This window comes from Ciconia boyciana, chromosome 6, assembly GCF_034638445.1.
Source record: "Ciconia boyciana chromosome 6, ASM3463844v1, whole genome shotgun sequence".
Taxonomy (NCBI): Eukaryota; Metazoa; Chordata; class Aves; order Ciconiiformes; family Ciconiidae; genus Ciconia; species Ciconia boyciana.
In genome coordinates this window covers 48,879,648-48,905,213 of record NC_132939.1, presented here as the reverse complement: position 1 = coordinate 48,905,213, position 25,566 = coordinate 48,879,648, and the positions used below count along the sequence as shown (strand labels likewise).

Below are 25,566 nucleotides of genomic sequence, written 5' to 3'. Positions count from 1 at the left end.
AGCCAGAAGTTAGTTAAAGCATACAGGATTCCAGTAAGTGCCCTCCTATTAAACTCTACCCTGACTTTACGGAGTATGATGCTACCAATGCTAGCTATATTTATTCTTTGTGCTCGGGAAGTGTTTGCCGCTTCCATTAAATGACTTGCTAATGGTTCATGCTGTTGCATGCTGTGCAGGAGAAAGAGATAAAATATGCAGGATTAGTTCTTGCTGTATGTTACAGTTGCAAAACCACCACTCGGGGTCCCTGATCAGCCAGGGCTTCCTGGCAAATGGCTACAACCAAGGACATCCCGTGTTTTCTCCATTATTTCAGGTGGACCCAGAAGGATGCCAGTTTCAGGCATGCTAGGTCTTTAACCTGTGCGGCGCTTGTTATTTTGATGTATTTCAAACTCTGCAGTTAGCACCAAGGCTGGTCTGTAGAAGCAGATGCTCCAGAGGAAGGCCTTTCATGAAAGCTGCCCTGCACCCACTTGCACCAGCAGTGCGCTTCACGTCTGCTGTTTCTGCTGCCTTCCCCGTCCGGAGGAGACAGCGTTTATCCCCAGCACAGCAATCCTGCCTCCTTCCCCTTGCTGCTGGAGGGCAAGCAGGGGTTAACGTTTCTTCCTGTTCGCTCATGTCTGCGCGTAGCCCATGGCGGGTGAGGGGCAGCCGCCATGATGGGGGGCAGCCGCCATGGTGGGGGGCAGCCGCCATGGTGGGGGGCAGCCACCGGCCCGGCCGGCCTGCCCGTTCCCCCGCTGCTATAGCAACAGGTCGGGAATGCCTCTGGCTCGGCCGTCCCTGCCTCCATTCAGAAATGCCTGGTTTGCAGACAGCTTTGTGGTCTGCCGGACAGTTGTCTTTCCATCAGCTTCCAGCGAAGGCAGCCTCTTCCCCAAAGACAAAAGGCCCGGCACAAAGAAGGGACTAAACAGGGCTAAAAGTTTAAAGGGGATAAAAAAAAAATCCCTTAATTTATGTTTTAACTGTAGGGGAGAGAGGAGAAAAATAATTCTGGCTTCTCCTAAATGATAGTTCGTGAAGGAGAGGGGGCATAATTAGGTTTTGCTGGGATTCCGTAATTGCTTCCTGATGCCTCATGAAACAATTTACAAGGAGACTGGCTCGCCCGCAGAACCGCGTGGCACAGTTTTTACCCCAGCATAGTCAGGCTGCTGCCAGCTGCCAGCTGCTCAGATCTTGTAATAAAGGAGTTGGATTGCAATTTGCTTTAGGGGTGAACCAATTTTCATGTCCAAAATCACCGTCAGAGTTGACCCCAAGGAACAGTTTTGTTCACATCCAGCTCAGAGAGCTCAAGCACAGATTTCGCCACGTGTCAAGTCGATACCTTGTTTTCTAGGGTTGCCCGCTTATGTTGTGGGGCACAGATGACAGGGAAATTTAGGGGGGAGGATACTGCTGACTTAGTAAATACAGGATTTAATCTTCCAAGCTGTCAGCATTTCTAGAACATTAAAATTCTGGTTCAGATAAACACACTCCCTTCCAGTACAATCTCTTTCCTTGTCCCAAGCAGAAACACGCTTTCATTAAGCCGGAGCGAGGGCAGAATTCTCCTTCATGGCTTCAAGCGCTCATAAGCTTGTTCCTTAACAAATCCTACAAGAAATGCCATTTCACAAGAGATGTTAAATTCAAAGCTTTCCATAAGGTGCACGTCCTTCTCCGTGTGACTGGCCTTTTTGTTTCCACCATTTGACCTCGATGTGACCTAGAGGAATGGTACGAACCTGCGAACTGGGGAGAAGCAGCACAGAAGATTAGGTTAGATCATGTTCCTAAGCCCCATTAGATATTTCTTCTAGACTTGTTAACCTAGTAGAAGTCGGCTGATGGTACATTTCCATCTGACCTCTGTTTCTGACACTTTATCTAAGTACTTTATCCACCATACCCAAGTAAGCCAGTGGGCAAAAAAACTTCCCCCCACCTCCCATTTCCATAAGGTACTGAAACAATTCTGCAATATTATCTCATGAAGAAAACCATCTTTTTTCCTAGGAATTGGTCAGCTTATTTCTTGAAACGTTCTATTCTAATGCTCACTAGTGACTGAAGCAGTTGTTCTTGTCCATAGCAGTGTCGGTGTTCTTAGGCAGCTCCTCTCAAATCTCCTGCAACAGTCGGTGCCACTATATAACAAGATATTGCTTTAGGGTACTTTAGTGACCTGTTAAGTGTTTGTTGCCCATTCATTTCTTGAATGTCCATTTGATCTGTTTATAGGAATACATTAATAATTATTTTTTCATTTTATAGTCTGGGTACCTTTCTTTTCAAGCTCAATGAAGTCCCCATATTATCTTATTATCCCATGTTCCTCATTTCTCTATTCCCTGTTGTTTCCTTCGGGCAGACCTCGGTTCTTTCAGGGCTCTTCGGCAGATTCTCACATGGCCTTTCAGAAAGCCGTGCTTTGTTTACAGGGCACAGCAGCTGTGGGGCCCCTGTTGTTTTCCTTCACATCGGTCACATTCAGTGCTCGGCTCTTGTCTCTCAGCCACCACCAAACCAGCTATGCAGTTTGGTGATACAGGCAGTAGGGTTTCCAATCACATTGTCCATCTTTTTTTTTCCCCCCCCTAATCTTTTCCTGTACCCTGAAGACCTGCTAGGTCTTGTCCACATTGCAAGAATGCAGAAGTTTATTTCCACTTAGCTTTCTGTGGTGTATTTCGTTCAGGGATTATCCTGACACTATCAGAGCCCCATCCCATCCGGCCCCTGTACCCTGCCTAATTCCTAGTAACTGCTACCCCAGCACAGAAATTTTCAGGATTCCTTGTTCATCACCTTTAAAGCTGGCAATTTATTCTCTCATGTATATGTGTGTGTATGTATACACATATATGGGAACGGGCTCACTGAGATGGCTGACATTTGGGGTCTCTTCTTTACTTCTCCACAGGATTATTTTAATGTTTTCCACTCTTTGTCTATATCTTACAAAGAAAAAGAGATTACTCAGCAAAGCCACTAGCTGAATTCCTTCCCCTCTGCACCCCCATCAAAAGAATGGGGAGCATCATTTGGGGAAGAAAGGACACACCGCTAAGACTAGGCGGTGATGGGGGAAGCTAAAACTTAACAGTACGAAAAGAAATCAGTGTGGCTGAGAAGTTATGCAGGACTAGCATAAGGGAATTTGGGCCCTGTATACCCTGTGTTTTGCCCCCAGGCAGAATCGTAGCTTGGAGGGAAGATGCCTGCTAGAGATGGGAAGATGGGAAGTTACAATTTGTGCAGAGAGGAAGGAAGCATGGGTTTCTTCTTCACTTGAGCACTGTGATAACATCATGAGTTACTTCTTTCCATTCTTCACACGTGGGTCTCTCTTGGTCAAACTCTCACATTTAACAGTGAGGCCCGTGCCTTTCTGTTCGCTGTAATCACACCAGCATGGCCCAAGGGAGAGAGGAAGAAATGGCTTGTCGGATCATTTCTGTTCGGCTACTTCTGTGGTGTGACCCTGAATAATCCCGTGTACTGTAGTGGCTCCACACACACATACAAAAAGGAAAAACAAAACTCCAAATGACATAAAAAAGATAACAGCCCAGTCTTCAGTTCTGTTGATTTCCTGTAATTGTGAATAGCTGCACAACAGCTGGGCTTTTATGGTGGGAGCCTGGGCTGAAGGAAGAGGCTGCGCTAAGAGAGTCCGAGACCTGGAACAGATGAGTGTGGAAAGAGGGGAACGGCCTCATCAATCAGAGCAGTACATCGTAAAACAAGCCATTCCTTCCTAACAGCTTCCCAGGCTGCTTGGCAGCTGCCTTGAGGTTGGAGATGAGGTGCTGATAGCACCATGGGATGATAACAAGACTCTCAGACTGGGTCAGAGGGCCTTATAGCAGGAGCAGTTAACTAAAATGTAGTTAGATAAACATGCTGACAAGTTTTCTGTCTTCCGCCATCCTTGGGAGTCCTTTCGTTATGTGCATACGAAGGGTGAGCTGGGTCAGCTCTGTAAGTTTCCGAAGTTGGCTGAAGTTGTCATTAGTATGGTTGTGCTAGTCAGACTGGCAGGGCAGGGCAGGGCAGGGCAGGCATGCTCTGCTGATACAGCCATGCTGTTAGAAACACTCTCCAAGACAGCCCTTGTAACATTATTATAGTTTTCCTGGGCAGACAAAAACTGAGAACAGTCTCTAAGTGTCACTGTAAAGGAGGCTAAAGTTAGGTTACCACCAGTGGGAATATTTCTTCTTACTATGTCCTGTCTCCCTAAACCATCTTGCTCAGCATGTATCCAAACCGCATCTTTAAAGGCGTCAAGAGGTGAGAAACAGCAATGCAGCACCCTGACTCAGCCCTGCCACTGCCTTAGCAAGAGGGTAGTACAGATTTTGAAGACAAAGTTTACGTTTATTTCCAGAATAAAGTGGTGCCTATCTTACTGTACCAAGCATGTTTCAGTATCTGTTGCAGCAAGAGTCTGCTTTCCAAGGTCTTAGTAGCTGTTTGGAAGCTCTAGGGTTTTTCTCAGTATTTTCACTCAATGCAAAGCTTTTCTTGTTTGGGATCTCTGAGCAACCCCATAGGCCCTACTTTTGTCATCCCAATTTCTACCTGAGCAAATATTTAGGTCTTTCAGGTGCACAGTTTAAAAGAATGGGTATAAGTTGTCCTCCTGCCCTTACAGTCACAGGGTGAGGAGCAACCCCATGCTCACCTAACCCTTCTGGAAAAACTCCCAAATCTCTTTTAATTTCATAAATGCTCTCTAGCCCACCTTACCACTCAATCTTGGTGTCTGAGGCCTTTCTTTGTCCCAGTCCTTGCTGCCTACCTGAAGCTAAATCAAGTATGAAAGACTTTGTTTTTTCTAACAAAATAAGAGGGATATTTTCTGTATTTTGTTTTTGTGTAAGAACATATCTGCCAGATCATAATTTTTAGTGTCCCAACATTGTGCAAGGCAGATGCATTAAAAATAACTATTTTGAAACATTAATTCATATGATAGTTTCCACTGAGAGCTGGTAAGAGATCTTCTTTCTATCCATCATCATGGATAGAATGAAGATCTTTCTATCTATCCCCCAATTAATATCTGGTCAGTCTTGGCAGAGGGAGCTGTGCCATACACTCTCTTTAGAAAAACCAGTATTTGTCATACTTAAATATCAGGAGAGAGTATTGCTGACTGGTACTAGAGGCCTTTTTGGCTTGCCTCCAGTATTTTTGGTGGAATCCTTCTTGCTTGTAAACAATGTGGACAGTGCTCTGTTTCTCAGCGTATGGGAGGAACAAACAGTAAGAAGCAAATTCCCAACATTTCTCCTTGCACTTCACAGCCAGTCCTGTACTTAAGCATCCAGTCTTAGCTGTTTACTGCAGCTTCTCCACCTCTCTATTTGTTCTCATCCAGATATACCTACTTGCAAGCAGCCAGTACACAAGGAAATTCCTTGGCACGCATGAGTTACATTTTGCTCAGCCAAGGGCCACAGCTTCTACTGTCTCCAATTATTTTATTCCCTACAGGAGCTCCCTTGCTTATTCCATTTATCCCGCATGGTCCCTAGAAAGCCCACAAGCTTTCACATGACTTATGATAGCCTATTCATCAGACACACTTGACAATAGCCGTTAACACTTTCCATTACATCAGTATTTTTGCTTTGCTACAGAGAGAAAACTTGTGGAACAGAGGGCATAAATTGCTAGCGGAAGGTCACTTAGACAATCACATAGTTCAGATTAGCACCCAGGCCTTTTGCAGCCCATTCCTATGTCACATCCTTTGCACCATGCTGCTCTGAAGCACCTGTAATTATCATTATTTGTTGAGGGTGGGGGTGTTGCTTTGGCAGGTGCATCCTCAGCAACATCTACATGGGTCAGGCATTACAGGTAAATCAGGCTGTCCTTTCTGTTTTCTCAAACTATTTCCAGCTAGTCTCCTTCAGTCCTTTGAGTTATGTGTCAAAAATCCCTACAGGAATTTTTTTTTAAAAAAAGGAACTTTACCTACACATGGCTTTGCTATAGCTCCTCTCACTTTTGCATTGATCACCTCACTTGTTAATTCGTAAAACTTCACTGTAGCCTGGGAGCTCCCACGTGCTTTGAGTCAAGAAGGACTGGCCAAACTGGCTACCCTCACATAGTTACATGGTCTTCTCTGTGCTTTAAACAGAAAATGTTTGCATGACAAGCTACAGGGGGAAAAAATATTAGCATAAGCTTCAGGCAAAAGTGGAGCACTGTTAACTTCCATAATTTATAAGTACATATCAGCTGTGTTGCCTATGGAACAGATCTGTCTTTACAGTTAATCAGGTAACTAAATTATTAAAATATGTAGCTGAAGTGGAAGTTTCCACAGAGCCTTACATTAGAAATTGGGAAATGAGTCCGGGTTTTTTGAAATAACAGCAGTGGCATAACTTGTAAATCATTTTGATATTGCTCAGGGTAAAGGTAGTATAAATATGAGATTACCTCTTGCCTGGATAACCTGAGATATGCAGACAAATCTGGCAGACAGGATGTGAGCTGCTGACTTGATATGATATAAAACTTGATCCTGGGAAATGCCTTGGATGTAGGAATGAGGAAGTTAGTGCTACTATTTTTAAATGTTGTGGGGAGCCAGAAGTGTTGGGCAACAGTGCATTTTGAAGATGTAAAATAACAAACGTCTGGGTTTTCTCCTCTTTCCCCCATCACTTTTTTCTCTGCAGTATAGAAGTTTAAATCTTTTTCTACCAATATAAATTTTAATTTTGTACCTTTTTATGTCAGTCATCAAGCAAAACATATTCCTTCTCTCCCTGATACGCTCGTCCCGCCTCCTCCTAAATGATGTGCAGATATGGACATCATTGTTATTTTTGTAAGCAGTGAATTGAGCACTGGTTCAGGCTTATTTGACATCCCTGTGTACTGACTTGTCCTTTTTTGCTACAGAATCAGCACAAGACTGAGCAGATAGTTGGGGTGATGTTGGCTTCAGTCATGCGGGAACTGCCCACCTAGGAATCAGAGATGAGACAATTATTTTGCACCAACTACCAAGTTGTCATTGGCTGGTGTTACCATTTGTGGTCACTACCAGTACAGTTTCGGAATTGATGGACTGGCAACAGCAAACCCAGACTGTTTCAGACGTCTGACACACACGATGGTCTCATGCCTTCAATTTTCCTATGGCTATGGGAACATTTCTCGCATTTATTCAGCAGAGCCAGACTCCCATGCTTATGCAATACTGCAGCTGCCTTTTGGATCCATAACTTGATGCATGAGGCCATAGTGTGTTGCTTTGCAGCCAAAGGTTGTGCTGCTTAATGGGACCCCAAACTCTGAGAGGATCCACTAGCTGGCACATTTCCACCTGAAGTCTGGCATTGCAAATGTCAGGCTTCTTCCACATGGTACTATCTCAAGCACTGAAGACAAAACTTAGGTCTGCAAACCTCTGTGTTTTGCTACCAGTCCATTACATATTGCTTGTAAAATTATGACATAATGAAGTAGCATATTATCTGTGTATGAGACATTTATGTAACTGCTCTTTACAAAAGACAGCTTGTTCCACGCATGCTAGTATCAGCTCCTCCAAGATGGAGTGGGATTGTCTTTGCATTTGTAGGATTGGCTACAGATTTATTCTGCTTGCCAAATATCATGAACTTCCTGAAACATCCTGGGCTAGCAGGAGCATTTCTCCTTCCTTATTTGCTCTCAGAATATTTATTCACGAGCTCCGTGGTCTCATCTCAGTGTCAGTTCCACTATTGAAGGATATGCTCTATGTACTGCTGATTAAAATCAGAGGGAGGCAGACCTCCGTGGGTAGAAGCAAAGTTCAAAGTACGTTCAGAGGCAAACTGACTTCGTTTATCTTAGCTAATGTACTTTGAAACGAACTGCTTTTGAAAAATGTCTGTTGTTCTCATTTGGTCCTTGTTCTTCTGGATAAAAGATGAAGCAGAGAGATTCGTTCTTCTCCAGAGAACCTGTCACTCTCTTATCGATCCCTCTGCTGGAACAGGTTCAGTTTTGTATTTCCCAGCTCTGCTCTGTCCTCTCACACACAGGCTTTGTCTAGCCTAGCCAAACTGGGAGTGTAAGTCTCCACTGGTAGTAATAATGACTAAGGCTGGGGTGTAGTCATAGTCTTGGTAACCTCTAGACTGAGCACACCTTGCTGAGAACAAAGTTAGATGACATAGTGATAAAAATGTCAGTCGTATCTATGCTATGACTTCAGGGATGGAAACAAAGCTGCTTTATAATGAATCATGTAGGTATGCTTAGTTGCTTACTAAGATGCTTACTTTATGAGTATATTATGTTTGTTTAACAGAATTAAGTTCTAAGGAAAAACAAGCAGGTTTTAATGCTTTCTCCACCACTTACATGAGGTCTGTTCACAACTTGGCTCAAATGATTCCTTATTATAAAACAACAGTATTATGTCACATATATATTGTGAATTCTTCAAACACGCATAGTCTTGTCTAAATTTTGTAAAAATCTTGAAGACTTCCTCTAATTATATCAGTCTTAATGTACCACCTTCTGGCCAGCTAATGGAAGCACATGAACTGATCTTCAGGAGAAACACGTGCTTTCTAGATCTGTGACTCTCAAAGGGGTTTAAATCAAAAAGCCTTCTTTTCTGTAATAGTTTTGGGACCCCTTGACTGCCATTGTTTAACATGTAAGAGAAGAACTCAATTTTTTTTAAGTATGTTACAAGAACAAAACATATTTACTTCAATTTCTTTTGAAGTCAATTTCTTTTCAGCCTTCTATACTGAAAAAAAATCAAAGAAAACTGGGTTTAAATGACAAATAATGCTTTTTCTTAGAGTACCTAATGTCTTCTAGCTATAGCTAGGAGAGTTTTATTCCCTTTTAAAGTTCCTTATTGCCTCTTAGTGCCACATAATTCCTACCTGACATGAAGATCTAACAGTTTCTTCAAGACACTAACAACCTTGTCCATGACTTGCATGAACTATGTCTAATTTGGAATCTGCTGTTCAAATGATAAATTGGTATTAATTGGAGACCCAGGCATATAGGCACTTATATTTCAAAGCTATATATCTATCTTTGCTACAATGTTTTGGTGATTTCTGGATAGGTTGTGTGTTAGGTTTTGAATGTAATTCTGTCTAAGAGTATTAGTACACTAATTTCTAAACTTACAGACTAAAACCTAAACAGTATATTTGGAAAGGACATTTTCTGAATATGGACATCTGCTGTAGGAATCTAATTTACCAGTTTTGTGCACGAGGTGTGTTACAGATGCTTGGTTTTGTTTTAAGACTAGCCAGATCCATTCTGATTGCCTAACCTACTGCACAGTACAGACTGCAGAACATGTCAGAAACTTTTACAAAACTGTAGTTTTAGCTGAGAATAGATGGCATAGCTGAGATCTGTAGAAGGAAAAGGAGAGCTAACTGTACATAGATTATGAGTTGCTGAAATATTGTTTCAGTTATTCCATATCACATCTGAAATTTTTTTTCATAAGCCAGAGTTTTAACTACTCAATAAACATAACACAGTAAAAATATTAAGTATTTTTAAATTAATTCATGCAGGAAAGTTCTAAGTTACAAACTGATTTTGTTATGTTGAACATTTTCGTTACTCAAGGGATAACGACAGGGCTCTGATTGAATTTCAAGCTTCATTTAATTAGTTTCTCCAATTGAATAAAGATAAACAGAGGAGCGGAAAACAAGTGAGACAAAAAAAGGCACTCAGGTAGCATCATACATAGCTGGTTGCAATGAAACTTCCAGCTGCGACTACCACTGTTCTTATGGGTACTCTGATATCAGTTTCTTAATGATTAGGTCAGGCTTGGTGGTTGGGATGATGTTCTCTTCCCTCTCCAAGCCACAAGAGGCAATGTCAGTGAAGGAGACAACATTAAATTATTTAGGGCAATGAAGCACAGTGAGCAGCAGTGCCTGAAATGCAGTAGTCCTACCTTCTCATAAATACATATGTTTGTATAGCTATAGAGTGATAAGAAAATGTCAAAACACCAACAAACAAAGTCCACAAAAACTTCTAGGGCCCTTTAGGATAGTACATGGAGTACAGTCTTTTTCAACAGTTTTCTTGCAGTACGAGGACTGCTGCAATCTAGCTGTGAGAGGCTGAGTCATAATTTGCTTGTATTTCATTTTCAGTTTAGTATCTGCATTATGGCTTCCATTTAAAATGAAATATAGCAGTTCTTGTAAAGATTAGAGACTTGTGGGGATAAATTAATTGAACATAGATGAAATTCAATGTGTTTTAAATAGAGCTGGAAGCTCTGTGATATAACTTCTTTGTAACTTCAGATGATTTAACTTCTTTTGACAATTAAACTTCTTTTGGGACCTGTGATGAATTTGCAATAGTTAACCAAGCAACAGGAATCATATTTAAGTAGTCATTAACCCACTGCTGGGAACAGACTATTTAGTACTTCAGATTAGAACTACTGCAGATTTGGGATAAAACTACACTAGGTTTAATCAGGCCACTGATTTACATGGCCTATATTTAGATACCCAAGTTCAAAGGGATGTAGCGATAGGATATGACAGAGTATGATGAACTCAAAAGTTATTTAAGGATGAATCCGTTCAGCATGATCTGAGAAGCTTGTCAGGTGGGAGGAGGAGAAGGAATAAGAAAGGGAACCGTAGAGATCAGGTCTGTGACTTCAGTCTTTCATCTTGCACCTTCTCCTGCTGGTTACTTAGTCTGTGATGATTTTTAAACCTGTCTTAGCTGTGCCATAAAGTATGAAGTTAAAATCATAATTTTTGTATTAACAGTTCAACACGCTGGAGAACTAGATTGCTGTTAAGTTTTTGTATGTGATGTGTTCAGCAGCAGGAGTAGAGGGCAAGAACTGTGTGAGCAGTCATCTCTTCCACATGTCAGATCTTGCAGAGACACTCAAAATCTGCAGGAATGCTTACATATGTACCTTCCAGCCTGTCGGGTGTTGGTGCTCAAGGGGTTTGGGGCTTTCCAGCCCCTCCCCATAATCCTTTTGCAAGGAGGCAAGGTAATTGCCTCTTCTTCTGTCTCCAAAGTCTATTCTGAAGCTCATGGGAAGAAAGTGTCCTGCAAGCTGGGAGAGGACATTTCTAGGTATTCCTTTAATGTTACCATACGCTGATTGATAGCATAGGTACCCAGGAAGCATGTGGAGGTAATAACTGATATCCTTACAGGGATATCCTCTGTGCAAAATAAGCAGGTAGTAACTTCCCACAGACAAGAAGAATTGTAGATTCTTGCAACTTATTTCCATGGCACTCTTCTACTATAGCTTTGTTTAGCTAGAGAAAGTTATGCTGATGTCTGCAGTAGTAACACATTTGACCTTCCACCATTAACAGAGCTGTGATAAACAGGAAAGCTTACAACAACAGGCCTGGCTTCATAGCTTGTACCAAACTTGAAGCTCTTTGCAAGTGCATAGATATAACAGAAATATTCATTGAATCAGTTTATAGGTTTATATCCAACTCTGTGACGTTTACACACTTACACTGTGTTCTGTGAGAGTCTTAGAAACACGCTGGATAGTGTAGTACAGAGGAACAATCACTGTTCCGCATTTAACACTCTTATAGTCAAAAATTACAAAAAGGGGGAAGAGAACGAGAAGCTGTGAGAGTGAAAGCGATGAGGCATTTTCCTCAGAGCCACATAGCAGGTCAGTGGCCAGGCTGGAAATAGTCTGGTTGTATCACTTCAGAACAATAGCCCATTCACTTTAAACTACACTATCTGTCTTGGGAGAATCAGAAACAGGACGGACCACAAAAAAAGTGTACAGACACAGTTGCTGTGGCTTGGATATGAGAACGAAATGCAAGGAAATGACCAGATATGGACATCACAGAAAGTATGTGAAAGTATAACCTTTGTCATGGAGAGATAACTGCACAACAGCCTAGTCCATGATTTCTCACAGATTCTGTCTATCTGCTCTTTCTGCTTTTCTATCATTGCTTATGAATACAGAGACGCTACAGGTTCTGTAACGGGCATCCTCTTGACCTGGCTGATCTTTCAAGGCCAAGTCTGAAGTACTGCCTGCCTGTATGTCAATGTCTGGTGGGCTTTATGTAGATAACTTTCCCAGCAAGCATCCTAGAATAGATCCAGCTATGCCAACAGAAAAGTTAGCAATGCTTACTTTGAGGGACTGGTGTTGCCTACATCAAGGAAGCGAGTACCCCATTGGAAGGTGTGACCATGTTAAGGGTATGCCTATACTACAGACTGCAGCGTAAAGTAGAGCTATCTGAATTAAATGTAAATTAATATGTTCAGGTAAGAGAAACAGTCACGCCATGAAGCTCTGAGATAATTTCTGTCAAGAGGCAAAATAGACGAGTACTCAGAAATTTCAAAATCCAGGCTTTTGCTCGGATCCATTTCTTAAAGTCGTTATCTGCCTTTCTTTTTGAAAGGTGTGTAACACTCTCAGATCTTCTTCCTACTTCTGTGGCACAGTTTCGGTCATGAACAGTTTGCAATATCAATGTCCTTTAGCAGCTGGATGGCTGCCTTTCCCCCAGGCATAAGTAACATAATACTACCTGGTGGGTTTGGCCAAAATGGTTTAAACAGAAAAATGCAAAGATGAAACAATAAAGAGAACCAAACCTTCTTTCCTTGTAGTGAGTCACAAGGCTGATCATAGCGAGATGTTCTACATCCGTTATAACGTAATGCTGTTTACCAGTTTATCATACCGAAATTATTAACCCTTTTGCTACTGAACATTTGTAAAGCCAACAAAACATTAAGAAGCCTGTGGATGAAAAAAAAAAAACAACTTACAATGCAGGTTGGCATTTTATTGTTCACCAGGGACTTAAGCTTCCAAATTATTTAATGGCTTGGTAATGGTGTTCAGGCATGTATGTAGTAAGGTTCGGCCAGTACTGGTTGCAGGCACGACTTATACGGCGGAATGAATGCAGAGAAGAGATGCATAGTTGTGTGGGCAGGCTGAGGCTGCTTGCCCCAGAGCTCACATGTTGCTGGTGTCACTGGGAAAGGAGACAGAGCTACTGTCCCCTTCACCTCCTTGGTAAATTTGCTCCTGTGTTTTGTAGCTGGCTGGAGCAACCTGTCAGGTTGGAATCTGGCAAAGTCAGACAATTAAAAGATATTTTAATTTTGCAAAGTAAACACTTATCAAAGTCATTTGCTTAGGAAAGCTAAGTCAGTCAGTCAAGAAGGAAAAAACAAGTGCTTTGTTTTGATCACTTCTTCCATTTTTATGCAGATCTAGTCTTTCTCAGTCAGAAGTCATTCTGGGTTGAAGATGGTCCGCACCCCATCAGCAAGCAATTGTCTTGATTTATTTTGTAGGAAGGAATTTTGAAAACAGTTATGAAAGCAACAAGTAAAATAATGAACTTAACGTTCATCTAGGGAATCGCTTTCTTAAGTGTCCTCTCCCAGACCTACTGAGGTGCTGCCACATTGAAGGACATTCGCATTTTAAACGTTATCACCCACGTTCAGGAACTCGTCAAAAGTCAGGAAGGGAAAAATCTCAAGTCATTGTCTAAGCCATGCTCTAGCAAAGTCAAGATTTTTCACCATGCTGTATTTGCCTTTGCAGCAGAGGTGCCAATATTTCTCTTGGGATATACACACTGTTTCACGTAGTTCTCAGGAACTTTCTTTGGATGCTTAGCTGTATTAGCATATTGTTATTTTTATCCTCCCTGCTATTAGTCATTCTCTTACAGACATAGCTAAAAACATGTCTTTTCTAGAACCACCTCTGTATTCTTCAAATATTTGTAAACCCAACCATATAGTTCTTTGGCAGCAGAAGAATGTACTTTTGATTTTAGTTTGGGAAGGAAAGATTATTTCACTTCCCAGATTTGATGCTTCCACATATCCAATCAAATAACAGTTTATTGATTTTTCTACAAAATAGAATTACACAAATGCTTACATTTATAAAGCCATCTTTTCTTAAAGTTTCTTCTGTATTTCTGGGCATCTGGATCAAATAAGCAATTTATTTTATAAAATTTGTTCAGTTTAGAAATAAATTTTGTCAGGTGATTTCTGTGTGGTTTTCACATGGACTCTCAAGGAGGTCTTCTCACCTGCCTCTCAAACTTACCAGAAGTGTTAATACTTTATTTGTGGAATCACATTTGGTTTCTGCAATTCAAAAGCTAAGACACAGGAAAGGGGAGTATTATAATTGCAGATGGCGAAGAGGTGGTACACTCTTAAGAAACCCTGATCTTATCAACTTCTTTTAGAAGTCCTAAAAGAAATGGGGAATGTTTTGCTGGAAGTACCGTAAAAACAGAGAGTCTTATCACATCTTTATATTGCCTTTGCTTTGTTTCAGAGGATTACATGCTTGCTAACCAAAGTACTGGAAAGGCATGAGACAACATAGAAGGTATTGGTGCGGACCTGAGGATCAGAACAATGTCATATTATTCTTGTTGGGTTTTTTATTACTTCCTCATGTAGGGTGTGGTCATGGGTGATAATCAGCTGACTTGGGGTTTTTTTCCCCCCACAAATCTATTTATAGTCTTGTGGCAAAACTTAACAGATAAAGGACCCGCCACTGTACCCAGCAGTGCAAGCAGTAGCAGGGACTACAGAGAGGCATTGTGCAAAGCTGGGAGTGAAAGGGCAGGGTAGAGAAGAAAATCTGAGGAATTGAGATTGTGCCACTTCTTTTGAAATACACTTTGAAATGCATGGATAGTCTGTAAAAGCTATCTGTTCTTGGTTTTGCTTTGTTATTATTGTGACCTGAAAAACAAATTGGTGTCATTCTGCTTCATATATAATTCTCAATAATAACCCTTAGAACTTGAACGATGTGTTTTGTCCTTAGATCAAAAGGTTGGGTGAACTTCCATACAGCTGGGCTGAGAGGCCCAGACAATCAAGTTACCCAAGACATTATAATGAGCTAATGGCAGGACTTTGGCTCACATGAATATTCCCTATTTCATATTCTAAATGGTAACTGGAATAAAAATTCAAATTGTCTGTTATTGTTGAGGCAGAATGGAAATCAAGCTCATCTTTTTTGGGAACTGGTAGCAATTTAAATAACAACTTAAATAGTTTGTTGTGGTTGTTGTTGTTATTGTTGTTAATATTGTAAAATATGCTCACACCACAGGTGTGCAGCCATACCAAAGTGCTACATTTTACACTCACTTTTCTGCTTGTACTGAAGAACAGTGACTTCTGTAAAAGATGGGATCTATAGATTGATCAGAAACAAAAGGCACAAATGCTAGCACTGCTGTATCGTATGTAGAACAAACCCATGGTGCAGACGCAGAGTATAATTTCATGCTAGTTTGCTCATTTTGAGGAGCACTCTAATTCGTTAGCCCAGTGGGAAGAAAATGGGAAGAAGACCCTTTAATTTCTGAACTCTGAGAATTTATGCTTATTTTGGAAAACACCTTATTAACACTGCCGCTATCTCCTCCAGGTAGAGCTGGGACTGAAATAGCACAGTATGATGCAGGCTTCTGGGAAGTGTCTTGGCAAAGCCTGAGACTAGGAAAATAGCAGTCAAAGGTGCCATGTCCTGACAGAGGATGAGGACAGCTTCCACAATACAAGTCAAAAATACGTTTTTCCTTATCCTAACGTACATCCCTAGATCACAGCTTCTCCAAGAGATTTTTCAGAGACATCCAAGAAGTGGCAGACTCTTTCCCACTGGGTAAGCCAAAGAGTCTCTTTGCTGAACACATCCTGGGCAAAAATGTCACCTAGGCACCTTTTATGGTGCCTTCACCATATCCCCATGTGCTTTTGTGATAACAGCAAATGTGCAGACAAGTATGTGGGGATGGAGTGGAGAAGTGCTCTTCCTCAATGTTCATTCCCCCTCCCCACTGGATTCTTCTGTAGAGCAAAGGGTATGGGGACAGAAAGGAAAAAAATGAGAACAAGGGAGAGAGGGAACAAAACAGGCAAATGACAGACGATAAGTGGAGAGAAGAAATGCAGCCTGAAAGTTTAGAGAGGGAAGATTTAAAAAATCACTACAACATGTGGGATAAGTTTCTTTTTCAGGTCGTTATGTTTGAATGAGAGCAATACAATCATTGCTGTCATTCCTTTTGTATATCTTCCTGCATTCCTTTTCTGTGTTAAGCTGTCCATTTAAAACTGCCTGAATCTATTTCTTCATTAATTCTTGCCAGACTCTTCAGCATTTTAACTAAGTCTTTTGATTATCTTTCTTGCCCATCATATGAATAGGCCTTTCTTGAGCACGCAAACTATTGTGCAGACAGTGTTTTTCTTTTAGTGGAGAAAACTAGGTAACTTCAGAATAATTATCTCAAATTTCCTCCCCTCCCCTTTTTTTTTTAAAGACAATTCCTCATCTCTCCAGGAAGATGAAGAGATAGACATGGAGGCTGTCAACTGGCAGCTGAACAACACCTCCATGAATGGGCATTCATCTACCCCAACCACAGTTCGCTTCCCTAGCTGGGTGACTTTTGATGACAATGAAGTCAGTTTTTCACCACAGAATCTTTCTCCCTTGAAAACAGACACCCCACCTGCAGAAACACAGACTCCAGATGTTAACTTTAACCTCACTACATCCTTTAAGAAAAGAGAACGTCCTAAAAGCACATTGGGTGACCTCTCCAAAATTCAAAAACTAGATCTCTCCTCCTTAACCAAGTTGCCTTCTGTTGAAACACCACCATGGAGTGCTACTAATCCCTTCCTGGATGAATCTCTGCGAGATGTCCAACCCTCACCCATCAATCCATTCAGCTCATTCTTTGAGGAGCGAGACAGGCGTTCCAAAAGTTCTTCTGTCTCCAGTGCTCCAGGCAAAAGCCAAAGAGACTCTCTCATTATTCTCCATCAAGAGCCTGATACCATCAGTTTCCATGAGGCAAACAAAAGTGTAACCCACACAGATGCTGTAGAGCAGCTCAAGCAACTCCAGATTGGAGACCCAGATCGTGTGAGTAGTCCTACCTTGCCTGATGATGACCCCATGATGCCATATGATCTGGACGCAGCCTTATTTAACCTGGCACCAGCTCAGCCAAAGGATGGGTGGCCAATGATGCTCAGGATCCCAGAGAAGAAGAATATTATGTCATCCAGGCACTGGGGACCAATATACGTCAAGCTGACTGACAGTGGATGTATACAGCTTTTTTATGAGAAAGGACTGGAGAAGCCTTTCCGGGAATTCAAACTTGAAATCAATCATGAGATTTCAGAGCGTAAACTCCAGAACTATGATGAGAATGGAAGGATACACAGTGTGCGGTTGGACCGCACAACCTACAAGGAGAAAAAGAAGTATCAGCCTAAGCCAGCTATTGCTCACACAGCAGAGAGAGAGCAAATTATCAAGCTTGGGACTACAGATTATGAAGACTTCCTTAGCTTCATCAGTGCTGTGCAAGACACGCTGATGAACTTGCCAGCCTCATCAACAGATCTGAGCACAGTGGGACTAAACTATCAAGAAGAAGAAATCACAGTTGATGTCAGGGATGAGTTTCATGGCATCTTGGCCAAAGGAGACAGTGTGATTCTCCAGCACAGTGTGCTGACCCATATCTATGTTCTCAGCTTCCTTTCTGGCCTGGCAGAATGCAGACTGGGCCTTAATGATATCCTGATCAAAGGGAATGAAATAGTTGCAAGGCAGGATATTATGCCCACTACTACCACTAAGTGGATTAAATTATACAGCTGTCGGTTCCATTCATGTGTAGATGAGGATATGTTTAATAACTCCCGTATTATCCTGTTCAACCCCTTGGATGCCTGCCGGTTTGAACTGATGCGATTCAGAACTATCTTTGCTGAGAAAACTTTGCCTTTTACTCTGAGGACAGCTGCCAGCATCAATGGTGCTGAGGTGGAGGTGCAGAGCTGGCTGATGATGTCCACTGGGTTCTCTTCCAACCGTGACCCTTTAACTCAGGTCCCGTGTGAAAATGTGATGATCCGCTACCCAGTGCCAAATGAGTGGGTGAAGAACTTCCGCAGGGAGAGCGTCCTGGGGGAGAAATCTTTGAAAGCCAAGGTGAACAAGGGGGCCACTTTTGGATCAACCAGTCTGTCTGGTTCTGAGCCAGTAATGAGAGTAACTTTGGGAACTGCCAAATATGAGCATGCCTTTAATTCCATCGTATGGAGGATAAACCGACTGCCTGACAAAAACTCAGGTGAGTGGTGCATACCATCTCTGCAGGAGTAGACTAAAAGGAATTATGTATTTTGGAAGATAGGGAATACTGGGTTTACCTGGTGAGGGATAAATCATCTTCCGTAGTACACCAAAGGACACTGGTTAACTGCATGAAGCATTTATCTGACCCTTCACTGCAGTAGTTTTATGTATCCTACAAACATTGCTAATGATAAAAACAGGTTTAGGTTTTACAGATCCAAAAATAGGCCTTCTGTCTCTGCTTTTATGAGTACATTATGGGACTTAGGCATCAAACATCTCTGTGTGCTTAGCACTGTTACTGGAAGCAGGGCTTTTTCAGGTAACTTGCAAAGGCAAGATACTATGCTATAGGGCTGAATGACAGGACCAGATAAATTGCTGTAGTTCCAGCACATGCGATTTCTTTTCCATCCATTGCCAAGCATACTGGGCCAGTGCTATATATTTCAACATGTATACCACAACTAATGCCTACAAAGTGGAATGGGGATTGTAAGAGGACAGAAGATATTGTGCGACCATTAAAAAAGAAAAAATTTCCAAACACCGGTTTGTGGCTATGTTTCTGTAATCAGTGCAGACAGGTAAATACAGCTTAAACCTGAAGAGAGAATACCAACATAAAACCCACAAGTCTTTGTATTTCTAGTAACATGTTCATAATTAACCATTTAAATAATAAGAGCAAGCTACTGTTCCCTTTGGCCATTGCTGCCAGTCATTCCACTTCCTGCCTTTCATCCATGGTGTGCAATAAAGCGAGACAACTCAGGTTTATTTTTATTCATAGTGAATTCTACTTCTTGATTTCTTTGATCTAGACTAGCTTTTTACAAATGAGATGCACTTTTTGGTATTAATGCTGTAGTAATGCAGCTGGGTGACTGGGTGGGTTTCTGTATTCAGTGTTCCCTGAAAGTTCAGTTTTGTACCAGATTTGGCACTTTCTAAGGACATATGTTTTTCCTGAGTTAGAGCTATAGTGTCAGCAAAACAGTGATCCAAGTCTTCTAATCTTTTGGATCACATTTCAGCCCAAGGATGCCAGCTTACACCATAGGTTACAAATTTGGAGGGATATCACTGACAAAAGTGAAGGCTCCATGTTTTCTGTAGCGCGGGGCATAAGAAGAGAGAGCTTGGGAACTCAAGAGAAATATCGCAATGAAAAATTAACCTCAGGCTGTTTATGAGCAATAACATGCTTGTGAGGAAAATCTCACTATGCCATCTGCATGAGCTCTGGGAACGAGATGCTGTGAAATTGGGCCTTCTGTGGCATCTTCTCTCCAAGTTGCTCCGTATACCGTATAGACATTACAGCTGGGGAAACGAAAGCCCCCAAACTTTAACACAGAACGTGCTGGTAGCAAACCAGGAGAAGAGGCAGAACTCTTGGCTCCACTGCCTCCTGCGAGGTGATGCTCCCTTACCCATCGCAACTTTGAGGGAGATGTTGATCTATGTCTCCTGTTTCCTTGATCTCGTCTCTCCCAGCATGAGGCTTTATTATATGTACCCTGTGTCAGGGGGAAATGCATCACAGACTTGGTGCTGCTCTTGGAGTCCTGCCACAGAGCATCTATCCATCAGTGTCACCGTGCAGAATGCAGGGCAGTTAGTATTTGTTTACATCCTGTGAGGAAGAGAGTGTCCTCACTCGTCCGGTCAGGTCAGATGTAATTTCAGGGAAAGGAAGGGCCTTGCAAGCACTGTCTTGGCCAGGACACATGAAGTACACGAGAGAGGGAATCCCAGAGTGATGACAGGGCAGGCCAAGTATAGTTTAAATCTGACCTTGCCTCTCAAGTACAGTTTACATTTCTTGACAGTACTTGTCCCATGGTTTTCCTTACTCAAAGGAAAACAAAGAGGCAAACAAAGAGGGATATAAACGGTACTCAAAAGCATTGATTCCCACTCCTTCTTAGATTTGCCTGATGCCACAGATTTGCCACATACACTTCTGACCACATGATACTGATGTGTGGTCTACTCCCAACCTTGTGCATGCTTGGCTGTATCCAGTCCTACCCACAAGTCATCTAATAACTCACCTCCGCCTATTTGCAGAAGCCCCTATAAATGATACAGTTCTCAAGCACTAAGTATAAAAATATTTCCCTGACTCGCACTTCATACTCTTTTACTGGGGCACCTGCAACTCACCCCTAACAGCACTCTGGGTCCTCTGTAAATGTCTGGTCTGCTAATGAACTGCTGGTGCCTGAGGCTCCAGAGCAGGAGAGAGGTGGCGGCATCACCCTGCAGCTGGTGAGAAATGCTGCAGGTAGCCACAGTCTCCAGCTCCACCCTGCCTCCAGAGGCCACACAACCTGTCCACACGACCTGGGCCATATGCATTGCATGGCTCCCTCCAGCACACATGCCTATCTGCCAGCCCCATGTGCCTATCAAAGAAGTACATACGTAGGCACAGACTTACTATTGGACCCTTTGTTCATCCTCGTTGTGTGCGCCAACGCATCAGTCCCTTGCAAACGCGATCCCAGGAACTCCAGAGGTCTCCAGGTAGCCACTGGGACCTCTTGTGCTTCACTCCATTCCCTGAATGCAGGCTGGTGCAGGCTTTGTGTAGACGTGAGGCGTATGACACCATCAGCCCTGCCCTGACGGCCAGTAGCACAGCCCGGCAGGGGAGGAGAGCCGGTCCCTCCTGAAGCTCTCTGCTTGCATTCAGCTTGTAGTGTCCTAGCACCCAAATTGTTAAGAATTATTTCAGCAGCTTCGCTGTCTTATCCAAATGTTTTCTCTTTGTGCTTTCTAGTGGGATGGGGCCCTTTGCACTCTTACTATAGGAACTTGTTATCAGCACTGTCTGTATTATTTTGTAGCCAAAGCGTCTGCTTATGACTGGACGCTGAAAAGCATATGACAAATGAAGGACTGTGTGTACTCTGCCTGTGGTTTGACCTAAGAAAAAACTATGGACTGGATTCTACTGGATTGCTGAAATCCTTTCCAAAATAGCTTGTTAAACTTTATTGCCCTTCTCATATTCACAATTAATATGATCAAAGCAGTTGATAAAGAAAGCCTTTTTACAGGCTCTGCAGAGCTTCAGTTGCAGCTGACTGAGCTCCACGTTTGGGATTTTTAACCCACCAGCAGAATATTAGGAAAACATCCACATGGTCTTCGATCATGGGAAAACACTCTTCCAGCAAAGAAGGGATGTAGCCTCTATGCAGAGCCTTGGATCTGGATATTTGAGCTTTGGTCTAGTTTGGCTGAGGATCCCAGGCACGCTGCCTGGTATACTTTCTGAAGTAAATTAAATCCTTTAATCCAAACGTGTTGGGACATCAGAGTCGTTTGGAACAGATTCCCTCCAATCACAGTAACCCATGCATATATATGAATTATATTATCAGATCCTTTATTGTCAGAATGAAATGTTAGTAGCTCAAGGAAGCAAGAGATGCAAAACAAAAGCAGTCTGTGTATTTCCTCCTGATTTTACTAAAAAGTGTATCTGTCCATTAGAGAAAGAGCTCTGAATGAACCTGTTGAACAAACAGAAAGTTACAGAAGTTGTGCCTTGTGTGCCTCACACTTGGGACACTAATGAACACTGATGTGCTTGGTATTTTTGCTATAGCTTCAGTGGAGGAGTTGCTTTCTTAATCCGTTCATCTGGTTGCCTACCATGCTGAGCTAGTTTAAATTAATAACTTCCATATTTCTTTGAGTGTTGTGCATGGTCTTTTCTGTTAGTGGGTACTCCTACTAGAAGAAATTAAATTATTGAAAAATTGCTTTGTCGATTGCATTGCATTAATTTTTTTTTGCTTTTTAGCCCTGTATTCCCCCCCCTTTTTTTTCGAGCCTGTGAATATCCAGCAACATTCAGGCATGTTAGAAGAGTGGTTGCTGGTTCCCAGTGTCCAGTTGAAATTATGAAGAGTTTAAAAGCTCACATCTCCAAAGCACCTGTCACACTGTGCTCAAGCCCAGTTAAGGACTTCCCAGTGTTACCTTCACATGCGTCCATCCCAAAAGCAACTGAGCACATGCCCGCTCAGGAGGGTAGCGGTGCAAGCTGAACATTTTGTAGCTGTGGATGTGGCTTGCACCAGAGCACAGAGCCACCTCTCCTGGGCTGCTGTGGGCCTCTGCTGCAACCCAGGCAGTCTGAAGGAGGGAGCAACCCACAGCAAACTAGAGGAGAGGAAAAGCATAGCAAAGCAGAGGAGCAGGAAGGATTACAATGAGGAGTCTGCTGAAACTGGTACAGGCTGAGAAAAGAGACATGAACGGATGGGGACCCTGGGACTGGGAGTTGGTTGCCAATACTGAGTGCTGACCACAGAATTTTTGAGCCAGGAATGACTCATTTTTAGGCATCTTCATAACGCAGTGCAAGAGAGCAGTGATTCCGGGTACATGCAGCGGCACCCAAGTGTCCCATGGCAGAGGCTGAAGTGCACTGCCACTGCAGGTGTGCCCACCACAGCCAAGCTCAAGAACTGGGCAGAAGCAAAAGCCCTGCAGTGGTGGAGGGCACAATGTTCTCCATGAGAGCACATGGGGCTGCTGCTAGCCCGTGGTGGGTGGGATCATCTTGAAGTTCTGCTGTGCACTACTGCTTTTTAACCAGAAAAAGTGAGATCCAGGTATGAAAAGCTGGGAAGCGCTGTCAGAGAGAGCTCCCGTCTCACTCTAGAACCAAGGCAACTCTGCTTGGGATAATTAATCCTGATGAAAAGCAGGTGATGTATTTTAATGCTCACAGAACTCAAGCTTTTATATCTGCTTGATACTGCACGCGCTCATTCATACCTTGGTTCCAGCGGTGGTGCTGCATATCTCTGTGGTCTCTGCCGAACTCCATAGCCTCTTGTTGGATTTGCTGCACAGACATAAGTTTATAAACCTTCCCGTTGTGAGGAAACTCTGGCTAGACTGTTTGGAACTATGAGGCTGACTCTAGATGAAATTTTTATCCAGACTTACACAGGGTTGAAATTTTTTTTCCACCTCTATTTCAGAGGTTAAGTGGGATGGTGCAGTGCCTAAGCCCTCTAAAGACTGCTCAATTTCATCCTGTTGAGACAAGTAATATCTCAAAATCCCACATCTTGCTTTTCAAGCTTCAGCTCAATAAGGCTGACTTTTGGACTAATCTCTGGATGAGGAGCTGACTTCCTTTTCAAGGCCCAGGCTTGCAAGTCCTTCACAGGTGGTGTTTTCCTCCTCTTCCCAGGGAGAGCTTCTGGGCTTTCCCCACCCAGTTCTTTTTACTCCCCCTGCCTTCCTCCTTCCTCGTCTCTGTCCTGTACACCTTGCTGAGCTGTATGGAGAAGAACTTTCCCAATGAACAAGTAGTCAGAAATCCTAAAGCCTGTAACAGTGGCAGACAAGGATTCCGTTCATTTATTTACACATTGCTTTCATTTACACATACTTAGATAATAGTATCCCTTCAATCAGAAAGCCCAAGGTGGCTTTGAAGGCTCTCATCCTCATTTTGCAGACAGTGAGGCACAGACCTTAAATGATTTGATCAAGAGCTTAGGGAGTTGGTAGCAGTCAGAAATAAAACCAATCTAGCTTGACTAGCAGTCCCTACTTTAATTTTTAAACATCACTGCTGTCCAGCAAAACAAAGGAGAAAAAATAGAAACAAAGGTTATCATTTACAGATGACAGAGCTGAACATGATTACTTCCTCACCTTGCCATCTTTAATGACTGGCCACCTTGTCATGGGTTAGAGTAAGGAATAAGCAGTTATTTCCAAGCTGTGCACAAATTTGCTTTTTGAACCCAGGAAAGTTATTTAACCTTATCCAGTATATTTTCTTTTGCTAAAAATTGGGATAACAATTTCACATAAATGTGAAATATCTGCCAAATCCCACCTTTCCTTACTATCAATACATGACATTTCAGAAGGATGTGCCACAATGTACTTAGCATGTTACATACACTGGGGGAATCGGAAGAGGAGAAATACTTTTACCCTACTGTGCTTGATTTACATCTTGTATTTTCACCCACTAAAAGCAAACTAGAGTGATTGGCAGTCCTTTTTGCAGTTTGTTTAATTCCTCTGGAAACCCCAACAGCATTGAAACAGGTAAGATACTGTCACTTGCTACGAACTAGTTCACCCAGGCAGATTCTCGGTTTCTTGCAGTTTTGCGATGTTGCTTCCTCCTAGATGTTGTGTTTTCTGATCCATCCAACACAACTTTCATATCTGTTTGCTCTCTTTTTCCAGCTTCTGGCCATCCTCACTGCTTCTTCTGTCACTTAGAGCTTGGCTCTGACCGGGAAGTGCCTTCCAGTTTTGTCCGCTACGTAGATGTGGAATTTGACATGCCCACCACTTCTGCGTCCAAAGCCACTGTTCGGTCCATCTCTGTTGAGGACAAGACCGACGTGAGGAAGTGGGTCAACTACTCAGCACACTACAGTTACAAGGTAAAACTGAGCATGTGGCAGTCACCATGGTTACTCTGCATACTTCATTGTCTTGAAAAGTGTGGGCAGAGAAATAAAATACCATGGGCAGATGAGGTGGGAGTTTGGCACATGCCAGGCTCTGTGCAGTAGCTACCCATGTGCAGCCTATTGATTCATGGCAAACAAGCAGTGGATTATCCCTCAGCAAAGATGGAATAAACTTGCTTGCAGTTGCTTTGTGGAAGAGCATACACACAGCCAGCTCCTGGGGATTAGCTGATACGATAAGAGTGTGAACAGGGAGTTTTGCTGCTCTTCATAGCAGCTACAGTGGGAGTGCTTACAGTGGGAGTGCTACAGCAGACAAAAGGATCGCATTATTTCTCTGCTTAAATATTTCTTCTTCCTGCCTGCCCTAAGGAGAGGAGCAGATGGGAAAATGCACTACGTATATACCTGCCAAGAATCTCAGTATGCCAAAATTTGCATGTTAGCTGATCGCTCAGCAGAGAAATTGGCATCCTACCTGCCTTCTTTAAGAGCAATGATGAGAGATACTGAAAAGATTCTCATGACAAATATTTGTAATGGTAATTGTAATTGCATTTGTAGTAGTCTCCTAAATTCCCTGGAGATGGTATCTGATCTTCCTAAGTATCCCTTTTAAGAATTAAACATAGGATTATCCCTGACTTTTCGGAGGTGTTGAAATTTAGAACACAAATGTAGATGTGCATTTTGAAAATTAATCTCTTTGCTTTATACATCAGTCCTCGCAAAGTTTAAAATTTAGGCTGATCTTCTGCTGTCACTTAGGAAGCCACCTATCCTCTGCAGATTTGGTTCTGGGTTTGGATTCAAAGTACA

The 25,566-nt window shown here is 42.5% G+C and overlaps 1 protein-coding gene across 2 annotated transcripts in view; it reads left to right on the top strand.

Annotated features, from left to right (window-relative positions):
- The window catches only part of STON2 (stonin 2), an 80,519-nt gene that overhangs the window by 50,068 nt on the left and 4,885 nt on the right, over positions 1-25,566 (top strand). For both annotated transcript variants that reach the window (XM_072863526.1, XM_072863527.1), the window contains 2 exons: positions 16,425-18,260; positions 24,515-24,717. In XM_072863526.1, coding sequence (XP_072719627.1) covers positions 16,425-18,260; positions 24,515-24,717 — 2,039 coding nt within the window. The remainder of the gene's footprint in view (positions 1-16,424; positions 18,261-24,514; positions 24,718-25,566) is intronic.